The sequence below is a fragment of the Protomyctophum parallelum genome, assembly GCF_964188405.1.
Source record: "Protomyctophum parallelum genome assembly, chromosome: 9".
NCBI lineage: Eukaryota > Metazoa > Chordata > Actinopteri > Myctophiformes > Myctophidae > Protomyctophum > Protomyctophum parallelum.
In genome coordinates, this window is record NC_139706.1 from 24,676,997 (window position 1) to 24,692,263 (window position 15,267).

General features: G+C 41.7%; 1 protein-coding gene across 4 annotated transcripts in view; it reads left to right on the forward strand.

The window, feature by feature from the left end:
* ncam1b (neural cell adhesion molecule 1b) overlaps positions 1-15,267 on the forward strand; it is a 97,461-nt gene that overhangs the window by 54,637 nt on the left and 27,557 nt on the right. For all 4 annotated transcript variants that reach the window (XM_083773660.1, XM_083773663.1, XM_083773661.1 and 1 more), the window contains exons 5-9: positions 39-176; positions 732-849; positions 1,624-1,784; positions 6,985-7,127; positions 8,150-8,173. In XM_083773660.1, the coding sequence (XP_083629786.1) occupies positions 39-176; positions 732-849; positions 1,624-1,784; positions 6,985-7,127; positions 8,150-8,173 (584 nt within the window). The remainder of the gene's footprint in view (positions 1-38; positions 177-731; positions 850-1,623; positions 1,785-6,984; positions 7,128-8,149; positions 8,174-15,267) is intronic.

Here is a 15,267-nt window from a genome sequence, read left to right on the forward strand (position 1 = left end):
AAATGATATATGTACAATCACGTTCTGATTGCTCTCAGTTCGGTTCAAGATACTGGCTAACAACCACCTTCAGATCCATGGCATCAAGAAGACAGATGAGGGCTTGTATACCTGCGAGGGCCGCCTCATGTCCCGCGGTGAGATCGATCTACGGATTATCAAGGTCATTGTCAATGGTGAGCCCTCTTTTCTCCTCTCTTTACATCTCTGTCATTTCACTGCGGTCTGCGTCTTTGTATGCGGTGCATGTCCTATTGACCCTTTTATGATTATGCTGGACGCAGAGCTTGTTCTCAAACAACTGCTGTTGTCTTAGATAAGCTGGAAGGTCCATAGAAGCGACCGGGATCAGAAGGGTGATCATTTATTTACTCCACCCACTGTTGACTTACATGTCTGTCTGTCTGTCTGTCTGTCTGTCTGTCTGTCTGTCTGTCTGTCTGTCTGTCTGTCTGTCTGTCTGTCTGTCTGTCTGTCTGTCTGTCTGTCTGTCTGTCTGTCTGTCTGTCTGTCTGTCTGTCTGTCTGTCTGTCTGTCTGTCTGTCTGTCTGTCTGTCTGTCTGTCTGTCTGTCTGTCTGTCTGTCTGTCTGTCTGTCTGTCTGTCTGTCTGTCTGTCTGTCTGTCTGTCTGTCTGTCTGGTCCGTCCCGTCCCGTCCCGTCCCGTCCCGTCCCGTCTGGTCTGTCTGTGTGTCTCGCTCTCGCTCTCTCTCCCTCCCCCTCCTTGTGTCAGTGCTCCCAACCATCAGGGTATGGCAGTCGGAGGTGAATTCCACCGCAGATGTTGGGCAGTCCACCATGTTGACTTGTGCTGTCGATGGCTATCCTGAACCCATGGTGACCTGGACACAGTAAGCCTCCAGCAGTAACAACCCACACATTCACACTCAGGTGTCGTGTCAGGAGCTGGATGTCAGAATGTTGTACACAGCATAAGTCAGTGGTATACTGTAGTGTAGGCTATGTCCTGTTAGTGTACACATTGAGTCAGCTTATCCCCAGAGACTGCATCAGGGAAAAGGTTACGACGAGAATAACATGTGAATTAATCACAGAGACCGTGATAGCCTCCTGCCATTGTTAATCTGTCTATAATCCTAGTGCAGCTTGCTCTAATTGCTCTAACCTTCTTAGAGAACATAAGGAGATATGGGACAGGTGAAACGTGACACTTAACAGAGCATCGTTGATCATGGTGCCAAATACACTTATCTTCTATTAACAAAATGAGAGGAATATTGTAAAACAAAATTACACATACTCACAGTGTACTGTGACTGTACAGCATGTATGCATACTGTACTGTATGTGCTGAACCATGCAAAAACGTTACTACAATGATTGCCTTTTGTTTGCTTTGACTGAGATAATATTTGTGACTAATAAACCAAATGAAAAACTGTTAGCTTAATAATAATACTGCTTGTATCCTGCAAGCAGTATTATTCTGACTAAACAGTATCTTAGACTTAGAGCACGTCTTATTTCTCCACACAAATGAACTGTTCATGCTAACGTGAGCTGATTGTTATTTTGTATTCTTTTCACTCTCAATTACACAGTAAATGTTGTGATTGTAATTGGAATCATCATAATGCGAACGTGCTATACACTGTAATTCTCAGGAATGGAGTAGTTCTGGATGCAGGACAGAAATACAGCTTTAATGAGGATGGCTCCGAGATTACAATAATGGATGTCACCAAGTTGGATGAAGGAGAATACACCTGCATTGCCAAGAACAAGGCCGGGGAGAGCGAGAAAGAGCTAAGCCTGAGAGTGTTTGGTAAGGACAGATTTTTGTGTTGGCGAAAGTTGGGAACATACAGAAATACAGTGCATACTGTATATAAACGCAGAGTGTGTGGTTGAAGTGTAACAATGTGTAGGTGGGGTTGGAACAGGGGTTGGAACATTCCGTATTTTTATCTCCACACAGGAGATCATGTCTTTTCCCCGTTTGTTTTTTATGTATGTGACTAGGGCCCACAGCTAATCTTGCATATACTTCTAGGCCATCACCGTCATATTTCTTGTGCATGCTGACGCATGTGTGTGTGTGTGTGTGTGTGTGTGTGTGTGTGTGTGTGTGTGTGTGTGTGTGCGTGCGTGCGTGCGAAGAAAGACAATCCCTATGTAATTTGTGCTCTCCCCAAATCCACTTTACTAATAGAAAGGCATGTGGTGTGCTCTCCTAGTCCTAAATCAAATGTAGTTTAAATGTAGTGAGCCAGTCGGTTGGGCACACGTGCGTGCGTGCGTGCGTGCACACACACACACACACACACACACACACACACATGGAGCTGATGGGGAAGAAAAGGCACACAACGTCCCGCATAGTAACAGTAGAAGAGAGAGAGATGGTGTGTTGACTGTGCAGGCAGTGTGTTTGTTCTGTGTGAGTGGTCCGCAAAGCATTTGCTGGTGGTCCGCGGCCACCTGTCTCAAAGTAATATTGATTTAGCCTTGGACATGTATACACGTCCAGTGATGTAACTAGGGTGCGTTTTGCGTCCCAAAACGCACTTTATAGTTTTTGGACGCATTACACCATCAACCTCGGTGTCCATGGGATGCACTACTGTACTCTGACCGGCGCAGCCCACAGCAGTTAATTTTACCGTTTTTCCTCTGCGCAATTTTCCAGTCATTACGGTACAATTTACAATTTAGGCATTTAGCAGACGCTCTTAATCCAGAGCGACGGTAACCTTCCCCAAACGTCTCGCTCAGACTTGTATTGTCTGTATTGTAGTTGTGTTGCCATTTGCCATGGTTTGATTATTTTGCCTCCTCCCTCCTCCTCCGCTCCATGCACGCATGCACGCACTGACAGCTCTCACTCACTGACACTCGGCCCGGCTGGCGCGGTGATTCAGGATTATTATCACACAGAGCCCGTGTGTTAAGACCAACGTGACTCGTCTTCATGGATATAAACTCACAAAACAACACCACGCAACAGCATAGACTGTAGGACTCCTCCACCATTTACCACGCTATCGTCTGCTACGTTAGTTGACAGAGTAAATTGTCCGTATTAGCCGTGGCCAATATCGCTAGCCAAATGCTAGTAGCCAAGCACCAGAGCGCGCTCACTCTACACCACGCGTCGCTCGCTTAATAATCATTCATTTCTGTATCAATGCGGACATAACGTGGTAAATGTTCATAAGCACACAATTGTACAAAATGCTTTTTACACTTGACTTATCTCCAGAGTCCTCAGTCCTGCAGCCCCACCATGCCATAGGCTATGCCAGTCTAGCCTTAACATCTACATTTATGTTATTCAATATATTACTTTAGCACAAAATATAGGCTTTTCTAAACCAAGCCCTCATTCAAAAGTTATGTAAGTGAGTAAAAATAAATGTTATTTATAAAGCACCTTTCAAAACAAAGTTAGAAGGTGCTGAACAATTTGCACAGTATAAACAATAGAAGAAATTTTAAAACAAGGAACATATCACAGTTGTGACAATATCAGAACAAAAACAAACAAGGCAGAACAGAAACATAGGGCTAATAAGGAGCTCATAGTGGACTTCAGGAGGTCTAGGGCTGTCACTCACGCTCCGATTCACATCAACGGAGCGGAGGTCGAACGGGTCCCCAGCTTTAAATTCCTGGGGGACCACATCTCTGAGGGCCTCTCCTGGACCCTCAACACCGCGTCTCTGGTCAAGAAGGCCCACCAGCGTCTCTTCTTTCTGAGGAGACTGAGGAAAGTAAATCTATCTCCTCAGATCCTGGGGAATTTCTACCGCTGCGCCATCGAGAGCATCCTCACATACTGTACCACGGTCTGGTACGGAAACTGCACAGCCTCTGACCGGAAGGCACTGCAGAGGGTGGTGAAAACTGCCCAACGCATCACCGGAACATCTCTCCCTGTCATTAAGACTATCTATGACAGTCGGTGCCTGAGGAAGGCTCATAAAATCATAAAGGACACCCCAACCACAGTCTGTTTGCCCTCCTCCCCTCTGGGAGACGTTTTAGGAGCCTTGGTTCCAAGTCCAGCAGGAGTAGGAACAGCTTCTTCCCCTCCACTGTCATCTACCTAAACTCCTCATCCACTCCTTTCCCTCCCCCAGTGCCAGCCCCCCCTCCCCCCAACCCAGACTCATCCTAGTCTATAACACTATGTGGACTCATGCGATGGACTGGACTTGTGGAATATGGTCTCTGGACCTTAGTTTAGCACCCTGTGCATTGGGCCACGTGCAATAAGGGCTACGTGCAATATGGACAGATCATGTTTTTCTTCTTCCTCTCTTATCTTATTTATTACTTATTTAAATGACTACTGCTCAGTTCATTACTACTGTACTACTGTAATTAATGTATCCTCCTTGCTGACATGTTTGCACTATTGGTGAGATGCGAAAATACTTTTCGCTGTGCTGTACTTGTACTGTACATTGACAATAAATTGAATCTCATCTCATCTCATCTATACAAATGAATGTAGGCTGTCTGTCATTGTATTTTCTGTGAATTAACTCACAGTTTAATCCAGTGATCCTCAGCCATTTTAGGACCCCAAATTATTTATGTATATGAATTAGCCTATAGGGTGACAGGGTCCTATAGCCATTTCATTATGATTTTCATCTCTGCACTGGGACCCCATGTTACAGACATGTTTACAATATTTTACAACAGTAGCTACTTATATTTTGTTATTTAAAGCTGTGATTATTTATTTAAGAAGCACTATTCTGAACCAATGTTCACCAATGTTTTTAATCATCCTTAACCTTTAATCAATGGCCTTCATGCCCTGGCACTTGGCCTTGTGCCCTCAAAAAGCTGACCACACTAAAGACCAAGTGGCTCCCCCCCACCCCGCGAACCCCCACACAGAGTTGCACCACTGATTATTTTTGGGACTCATTTGAATGACCCGGGACCCATTACATTGAAAACCTGTTTACATCACCGTGCTTTCTAATCGAACCGCAGGAGGCCTTGGATGTGTATTGCCGTCCTTAGGTCTTTTTTATTGATATATAAAAAATAATTTGGTTGGCCTTTCCTTCTGCACCGTACTCCTTGTGTTTTGCGCATGTGCGCTGCCGTTCACTTCCTTGTTTGCGGCCCGATTAGAATGGCTCATAGCTCTAAAACTAGGGAACTCTCCATGGTTTTGACCAAAAGGACAATGTTCTGTTTTCATTTCTCACTTCAGCGTGCATCTCATTTGGAATATAAACGCTTCTAGATAGACTTTAGTGTGACCAGCATGAGGTATGAGTGGAAGGATCTGCCTCCCGGTTTTGGGATGGAACGGAAGGGAGGGGCATTTCAGAGTAAAATCTGCCATATCTGCTGGCACTTTGGCGCCTTTAGTTTGAAGAATTCCCCGGCAAAAAAGTGTTCATTCTTTGGACAATGTGCCCTTCCCAAGCAAACGCGGGTCAGAAACTTCATTATTTCAAGACGATGCGAGCGTGCGTGCGAGTGCAGAGAGACACAGTCAGTCTACAGTATCTGATAAGTAGGGCTGCAACGACTAATCGATTAATCAAATCGATTATTCAATTAGTTGTCAACTAATTTACAGTAGTAATCGATTAATCGAATCGGCAACTAATCACTGGAACTTTTTTGCAATTAATCATGGGTGTTTTCCCACTTAACCATAGTTTTTCCAGTGTTAAGTGTAACTAAACTAAAGAAGAGTGAGCCATCTCTCTTCCCTTAGAATCTGATAGTTGCACATGCACAGTAGTGACTGCAAAATATGACATAAAAATGCAGAATCACATGGTATCCTAAAACATCTAATGTCTGAGGCCATTTTACCCTCAACATCTTATTTATAAGATGGATTTTCTATTGTACCATTAAAGCTGTGTTATTTCAATGTAGGTTGTGTGTTCTTTACTGGGATAGAAGGATATTGGGCCTGGCAAGCCGGGGCGCCTGATGGAGGGGAAAGGAACTGGTTGGAATAACGTGTTCCTTAACTTCCTTCCACACTCTACGGCCAATCAGGGAACATTGGTCCAAAAAGGAGCAACTTGGACACTCAGGCATGAAGGAAGGAGTTCAAGTCTGTTACTCTCCCCATGTCCCCCATATATGGGGACTAGGTTGGCGGAGGGTGTGTAGAGCCCAGGATCACAGTAGATAATTGACACAGGGGTGAAAAATGGGTTAAAAAATCGTGGGATACATATTTTTTAGAAAGAAAAGAAGGATATTGGGCAATAGCAAGGCAATTTTAAATGTGAACTATCCAAAAACTGCTTAATGTGTTCTATTGTGTGCATTACTCCCATTTAATGCCTACTGATTCTGGTATATCAGACTAAATGTCTGGCTGTGTGTATGCTGGGCTTATTATTTCTTTGGACATGCTATTTTTATGGTTCTTTCATGTTGGAGCCTGAAGCAGTCAATGATAATTATCCAGAAGCTGTGATGGTTGTTAAATGTTAAAAATGCAGGCTTGTGACTCAAATGTGACTTAATTGTTTTGAAATGCTCCAAAACAAGGAAATCAATTAGTGATGCTCTCCTGCCTTCATCAGTTGCTGTCAATTTGCTTGAGCAAGGTACTGGGCCCTTAACTGCTTCAGTGGAGCTATAGTATACTGTGACAAACAGTATGAGACTGTGGTTACACTGACTGAGAAGGCCCCTGATTATCCCTCCCTAACTATTATTGGTTGAAAATGTTAGCGCAAGATTTGATCTAATAGCTTGGATGTGACAAGAGGCAGAAAGACACTGCAGGTAACTCTCTCTCTCTCTCTCTCTCCCCTTTATTGATCCTAAAGAAATAAGGTTTTAGTATATGTATTGTTATCACAGCTTTGCCAGTGATGTGCCTGGGAGTACATTTAATCATTTTCCCTGTCAGACTTATGTTCCTCATCCCTCCCTTGTATCCAACCCCGACAAGGCAGCATTTCAATGCATCTCCTCAGTGCGGTTTGTGAGACGCCTCTTTTATTTATGCTTTACAGTGAAACCGAAGATCACCTACTTGGTAAACCAAAGCACCTCCGAGATGGAGGAGCAGGTAACGCTCACCTGTGAGGCTTCAGGGGACCCTACACCTACCATCAACTGGAGCAGTGGTGTGCATGTGTTCACTGAAGGAGAACAGGTATGGTCTGGGCAAAAAGCTGAAGGAGTATACTAGTATGGAGATCAGTTTATGTCTAAACTATACACTCAGAGAGCTTTGTTGCATATTGAGATTGTTTTATTGATTGCAAACAGTAGTATGCACTACAGTTTATTTCCCCTGATTCTCAGTGCTTCTCATGTTTACGGTATTCAATACTTTCTCACTCCAAACTTGTCACATATGGACGTTTGGTCAGGACCCCTCTGTGTATGGCAGTCAACGCGGTGTATGCCACTTCATCTTCCAACACGCAGGGTAGTCCTGTGTTGTCACATGACTGATGATACAATGCGGATGTTTGTCATGCGACCGATGAAGGAATACAGAAAAGATGATGCACCAACAAAAAAAAAGAAGAAAAATGATGAAGGCATTGAAACCAAGTTAGAAACAGGTTGAAAACATTGACAAAGCGTGATGTGAGGCATGTCACATGGCTTATGCCATGTGATATGACATGGCTGACATGAGTGAAGCATTAGCCGAGGGGCGTGGAGCCCACTTCTTCCGACTCAGGGCCGTAAAATTTGCTTACCGGTGCGGTGGAAATCGGTTATTATCATGTCATGTCAACTCAAAATATGACAAGTTCAAAGTGAGAATGTGTTTATTAAGCCCAGTGGTTACGTAGTATTGTAGAATGCACACAGGTGTACGTGTCAAATCTTAAGAAAGTGCGTGTTAAAAGGAAATGAGAGCATTTACATAACATGCATTTCATTAACCCTGTATTGATATTTTGAACTTTAGGTCCTGCGGCTTGTGTTTGTTGGCAAAATGGCTTCATGACATATTGAAATAATCACATTATTTGCTTTGCCTCATTTGGAAGTGTACCTTAGCACCAAAAGAACTATACGGTTCTTCAGTTAAAGCATGTTTTTAATTAGATTTTCAACATATTCCCCATTTAGCTTTAGTTTTGTCATCGCGCTGATCAGTTAAGATCACATACAGTACTGGAATCACAACATGCACTGCATTTTTCTCCATTACAGGCACATCTAAACAGGATCTATCAGGTATGGAATTATCGCGACACAAAAATGTATTAGTATTACCATGTACATGTTTCAAATTAATTTCAAACTTGACAAACTGCCTTTGTATCACTGTTTCTCAAAACAAAATCAAGTAGCTGATTTTCCAAGTAGCTGATCTTGTAATAGAATAAGGGGGTTATGGTTATGGGTGTAGAAATTCTGAGTTTTCCTCTGGCTCATCTCTAGAGATCAGATGAAAAATGCTTTAATGATTTAATATATAATCCCATTTCTGTGTTGCCATTACCTGATCATCTCCGTCTTTCCTCGGGGGCAAAAGGCTCTTGGGTACACACTCATCTTCAGACTGTTTCTTTTCCATTGTAGTTGGTGTCTCGTTTGTCATCATTGCTGGGTCAAGATTGAAGCTAAAAGCAAAAATGCTGCAATATGCACATCGCACTCATTTAATTATCCTATTGTGTCTATCCCTTGTTTTAAGCAAATGCATTATTGGCAGTCTAAGTGACTGAATATGCAATCAATTAAAACTGTGTTTGCATTGTTAGCAAGGGAAATCATTTCCACACAGGCAGTTGTGAGAAATGCAATAGAACAAAGCTGCTACTTGTTGTCACAGTAGCAGCTCATCTGTGCTGTCTTTGTCTTGCTATCTACGCTAACCATAACAGCTATGTTTCAAGTGGGTGACTGGGTGGGATGGGGGATGAATGAACTATTCATGTCAAATTGATATGGTGAATTTCATTAGCCTGGTCCTAATCTGACTCTTGGATCTATGACCCAAAGTGTGTGGGAAATGGATTTGCTGTTGCTGACAACAGCTATTGCATCATAAGTTTGGAGGCTGGTGTTGATGTGATTGGTTAATGTTGACCATTATTAGTTTTGTGTATTGTAATTACCGTGGGAACCGCTCAGCTGTAGTGGTTTGGAGGAACAGATGTCAAAGTAAATGTAATTTGCAACATACTGTATGAGAAATATTTTACGACTAAAGGAATCAAGGAAGCAATTTCAAAGCATCTTCACAGGCAGGGCTTGATGTACTTTGTTGTGTGCAGTGTCGTGTGCAGTGTCATGCAGAGAAAAAAGCAGATCTACCAACTCACAACGCATTGCACTGTAACAACACCTTGTGAACTTGTAGATCTAACCTCGCATCACCAGACTTTCCACCTCGGAGGAAAGCCTGGTCTGTGTTCCTAAATCACTCCATGTATCCGGTCTAGGCGTGGTTTAGAGCAGATGATAAATAAAGTTATGGTCCCCCTGTTTGTTTTTAGTCTCGCCAGTCTCTACGAGCTGGAATAAAAGATGGATATACCAAACAAAATATTTCAAGAAGTACTTGAAGAAACGTGTCGGATTCATACGCCACATCAAGGCTTTTATTGGGTAGGCCTTAAAATTACGGTGCAGGGAATTATTTGGGGTAATTCTGGTTTGAGGGTTCCGGACTGATGACTACAAACCACAGTAAAACATGACGTAAGTCATCATCCGCTCTCGACCGGATCATAAACCTGAAATGGTATGCCCCCAGGCTATTGTAGATCAGCTATTTTCTGACGAGTACAAATCTGGATTATTTGCATACCCCATCATATTGATAAATTAAGCTTTTACCATTGGCTCTTGGCAATGCTTGTAGCCTTCATTGCCACCTGTTGCTCTTCCTCAAAGGTTAAATGAAGATTGTTTGGTCCGAACATGTTGACAGAACTCTCTCTACTGACAGAACTCTCTCTAAAATCTATCCTCAAAACCTGTACAGTATGTAGACTCATTGGAATTCATTGCTGGCTCTGTCTTGGGTTCCTTCTGTAGATGGCAACACTATCAGCTGAAGTTCTATAGCTGATTAGAGGAGGTCTAGCTTGCCATGGTAGAATTCCATTGAAAGATAAGAATTTCTATGAAGAAATATATATTTTCAGCTCACTCCTTTGCACGCTCACACACACACACACACACACACACACACACACACACACACACTACATAGACAACGTACACGTATATTTAATCTTGTCCGTGCTAGGCTTAGTAGGCTATTACCTAAGCTATTAAAGGTTTATACTTAAATTAAGCTATTTAATTCTGAATGTCCTCCCACACAAATACACACTGCCAGTGCCAGCAGACAAATACATTATGCATGGTACTGAAAGGGCAACAGTATGTATGCATACTTGTGGATTTATTGAAGTTACATTTCAAATTGCCACTTATCTACTGTAAGGTTATCTTTTGTAGAGATTCCTATTAAAGCTTTGTGTGTTTTGCAATTTTTTTTGTAACTATTTGTAATATGTAGTGTTTTCTGCCTTGTTGGAATTTAAATTAATTGGAAGTCAATCTAGATGAGTGAGCCTGTAGAATAACTGAAAATGCGAATTAACTGTTTATCCCCGCTTTGTACATTATCTGCATAATGGATTTTTTTTGCTTATTGGAATACATTCTGCTTGATGGAAAAATCTTCAAGCTGCAATTGGGCTAGACTGTGAAATGAGAATAAAATGAAGGTTAATTGTGAAACTCAAAATTAGCTGTATTTTTGTAACAGTTTGGCATTCCTGAATACTACAAATTTAAAAGCACGGTATGAAAAGATCTGTCCAATTCTGTACTTAACACCATGTTATAGAAATTGCGAGGTTGAGGATAGAAAAACAGTAAAGCTAATAATTTAAATTAATTCTGTTCAGAGCTAATCCAAATACTAATCCATACATTAAGGCTGTGGTTCACAAATTGGGGTCCATGGACCCCAGTCCCCATCACAATCAGTTCTAACACTTTAACTGTTTTTTATACTTCAGATATTCATAAATAGCAGATCTACTAGCTAACAACACAGACTTAAGCTTTTCAAAACCTTTGACAGATCTCGAAGAATTTATTTAAAAATATATATAATAATCTTGAAAGGTTTTGACATCACAAAATCTTTTCAAATGGGGTTCTGCGGCTAAATGCAAATGTCCTTGACATAAAAGGTTTGAGAACCTGCAGTGCTTTAAGGTTTAAGAAGGTTTATTTGTGGATCTGAAGCAATGATCTGAGGAAGAGTGGGTGAAGCCATGGCCCATGGTTAATATACAGGAGAGGTGAGGAACTGATTGAAAGCAGGTGTGGGTTCTGGATGAGTGAGCGGCAGGGGAGGATAGGAACACAGCGCACGCGCGGGCCAACCCAGAAGGATAGAGAAACACCAACACAAGGGAATAGAAGATACTACGCACGCACACACACAGACACACCCACACACACACACACACACACACACACATACACACACAGGCCAACACAGAAGGATAGAGAAACACCAACACAAGGGTACGGCCATAGCCATGACATCTGTATTGCAAAGGTTGAGGCAGGTGGTCTGAAAAAGAAAGATGCAATAGAAGGGCCTGCTTCGCCAAGTATTGCTCAATTGCTCGCCATTGTACAGCGACCACTGTGTTCTACAAATACAGCTGGCTATTGATTTGCAGTAGCATTCCTGCCTGATGAGAGAGTAGTAGGGTGATGTGAATTCAATAGAATACTAGTCTTGTCATTTACTCAGAGAGGATGTGTAGGATCAGTGGCCAGTGATACAAGATAATGATGTAGTACCGGTGCATATTCACTGGTGTCAACCAGTCTTCGTCCTTTGAATGTAATTGTGAAAGAATTCTGTATCTTTTAAGTGCTTAGTGAGTTTATGATCATGTGACCGTTTCTCCATTATCACCGTCACACTGATATCACATATCAGGCTCTTTGTCTGTAGAGCCCATGGGGATGGGAGTGGCGAGAATATGTCTGGTCCAGAGGGAAATATTACCTTTCGTTCAATGCTTTCTTTATCAATATGATTGTTGTGGTCTTTTGAGCCTTCCACAAAAGCCTATTCTGAGCTTTTCTTTATTGTCCAATTGTCTTGAATAAACCCCATTTGATAGATCGGACAGTGACAGTCACAAACCCACTTTTCCTCCTGGAGATTTCACCAGCGAGGGGCAGGGGGGAAGGCTTTAGTATAGGTAAGGTTTTTGCCCCACTCAAATGGTACTGATATCTATAGCTATAAGGACTGTTTCTCTCATGATACAATTTCAACAAAACAAAACTACAAATTATAAACGACTGTTTATAATATTTCATACACCAAAGTAGTAGTAGTAGTAGTAGTTGTTGTGAATTAGCAAACTGGACAAATATTCACATTTGTGTTGTTTCTCATAAGCGTGCATCCGTTGTCCTTCGACAACACAGCCGTCTGTTGACTTCTGTGCGCTGACTGCGCTCGTCCGGTGTAAGCTCCTTCCCAGCCCCTCACACCCCTCACTGGTGAAATGTCTGTGTAAAAGCTAGGTCGCGACAGTGACATAACAACTCACTGTGCCAATGAGGCTGTGCTGAAGACAGCTTGTTGTGGGGTGGAGCTGTTACGGACAGTTGGTTAGGTGGCCTGTGATAATTGAGCAACCTTCCCTGCGCAGCATTGTGGTGTATGCATGCACCTGCTGTTTTGTACTGTTGTAGAGTCATGTAGTAGAGTACGTACGTAGTGTTTTTTTGTTGGGTGTGCCTGTCCCGTCAGTCTTTTCCCATTCCATGGGCGTTAGAACTCACTGGGCTGGCCAGGCAGACTGTAACCAACACTCTCTGGAAGGCAGGAGACAAATGTCTTTATATATGAAACATATTGGAGGAACAATATACTATTATATCATAGCTGACCGCACATGGGATACGACTAGAGTGTGATTTACACATGATATTTCCCTCCAAATACCAAGCCTGCACTGCAGTGTAGTGTTGTAAAAAGGTAATGCGGGTTTGTCAATTATACTGATTATTAATGAAAAGCCGATTAATCCACATTGGTTCTTTGTGTGACAGAGCATGATTTGGGGAGAATATTAAATGTGAATTCATTAAAGGGTTGATACACTCTATTGCCCTAGTCATATCAAATATTCAGTCAAGTAGATACTTTTCAATTTCTTGATACTTTCTTGATGATGACAAAAGCTATTCGCTTTTTTGCTTGTTACGCTTCAATACTTCGTTGCTGTGTTGGCCATCTCATTCTATCCATTCTTACATTTTCCTTTCCATAAAGCATGTTTCATAGAATGCTTTTTGGGATATTTAGTGGGGTTTTCAATGTCACTCTAATGTAACATCAAATAGATGTTTTGTTGTATTTGATTTGTTTATAATTCATAGGGCTGACATTAAAATACCCAACCATATGGAATTTCTTTCTCCTCCTTTGGGCATCCTAGTTGCCTTCTTCATATCATCTCACATAAACATTTGGGATAATAAAGCAATCCAGCTTTTGGATAATGAAATGGAGAAGCCAATGTTTGAGCAATATAATTTCAGTTTTAGCATTATCCGTACGGTCATGAATCTGTGCTATTAAAATGTTTGCAGAAGGAAAACATGGCCTTGGCCATATGTGAGTCTGTAGCTTATTTCTTAAAATCTAGTCTATGTATTAATTTTACTACCGGTACCTATTATACCCAAAACCATGTTCACCATGACAGTACTTAAAAGGTCTATTGACACAGTTAGAGACACACCATAATCCACAAATACACACAAAAACATTTGCTTGTTTTTTACTGTAAATAGTGTTATTTTTCAGATTAAAATCGGTTCAAGGAAAAGCCTCTGCAAGTGCAAGTCAGTAGTCAAATCATCGCCATTTTACTGTATCACTATCAACTATCACTGTTTAGACTATAGACCGATTCCGTAGCGGGTTTCATGGTCGCAGCCTACGTATTTCCTGTAGGCAGACTCGACGTAGCTGCAGGGGTAAAACCCTCACCAGGCTCACCTCTTCCACTACAGTGAACGGCAGAGTGACTGATGTTAGTTTGCCTCAAACTTTACTCCTTTACCTGCTTTTTTACTAACACTAACATTACAAAGATGCCCAGAACATCGAGATGAACCTGTGTAGTTTATGGCTGCTCCAACAGTAGTGGCAACATAAAAAATAAAAAAAACGGAATGTCAAAATATCCACCGTGGTGGCTGAGACCAGAGCCATTGAGTAATGGTTGAGACAAAGCAGTGAAGGGTCCTGAAAGATACATAATTTCAGTCTTACCCAATACCCAATCTTTCTGTTTTATGAACACAAGGCTGCTGTATTTTATACCTCATACTAAGCATTTAAAGTATGAGGTATAAAGTACAGCAGCCTTGTGTTAATAAAACAGAAATATTTGGTATTGGGTAAGACTGGCGTTATGTATCTTTCACTGCTTTGTCTCAACCATTACTCAATGGCTCTGGTCTCCGCCACCGCGGTGGATATTAGACATTCCGTTTTTTTGTTTTTTTTAATGTTGCCACTACTGTTGGAGCAGCCATAAACTACACAGGTTCATCTCGATGTTCTGGGCATCTTTGTAATGTTAGTGTTAGTAAAAAAGCAGGTAAAGGAGTAAAGTTTGAGGCAAACTAACATCAGTCACTCTGCCGTTCACTGTAGTGGAAGAGGTGCGCCTGGTGAGGGTTTTACCCCCGCAGCTACGTCGAGTCCGCCTACAGGAAATACGTAGGCTGCGACCATGAGACCCACTACGGAATCGGTCTATACCAGGGAAATGGGGCAATAATATGGACAGTTCTTTTAATATCAATTATACTCTAATATCCCCTTATATTATTAGATTTAATTCGAAATTTAGCAGAAGGATATATTTTTACCTGGATCCAACCCTGTGAATCACTTTTTTTTTAATCTTCACTCCCATAATAGTTGGACTATTCACATCTGGTGATTCATGGAAATGACAGTGGCTTCCCTGTTGTTAAACAGTAGGGAAGCAGCTTCAATCCACATATTGAGAGCACTGAACACACTGTACCTGTGTGATGAAAAAAATATACTCTTTGCTATTGTAGTCAGTAACTATCAAGGCTGAGGGTATTATATGTATAACATTGGTTCTCATTCTCAAAGTGGGGTTCTGAAAACCAGATATACTGTCGTATATATCACAAATAGTGATAATAGCCAATCCACAAGCACAAAATTGCTGCATTTTCTGAAGAATAAATAAATGTGAAAATAATGTGAC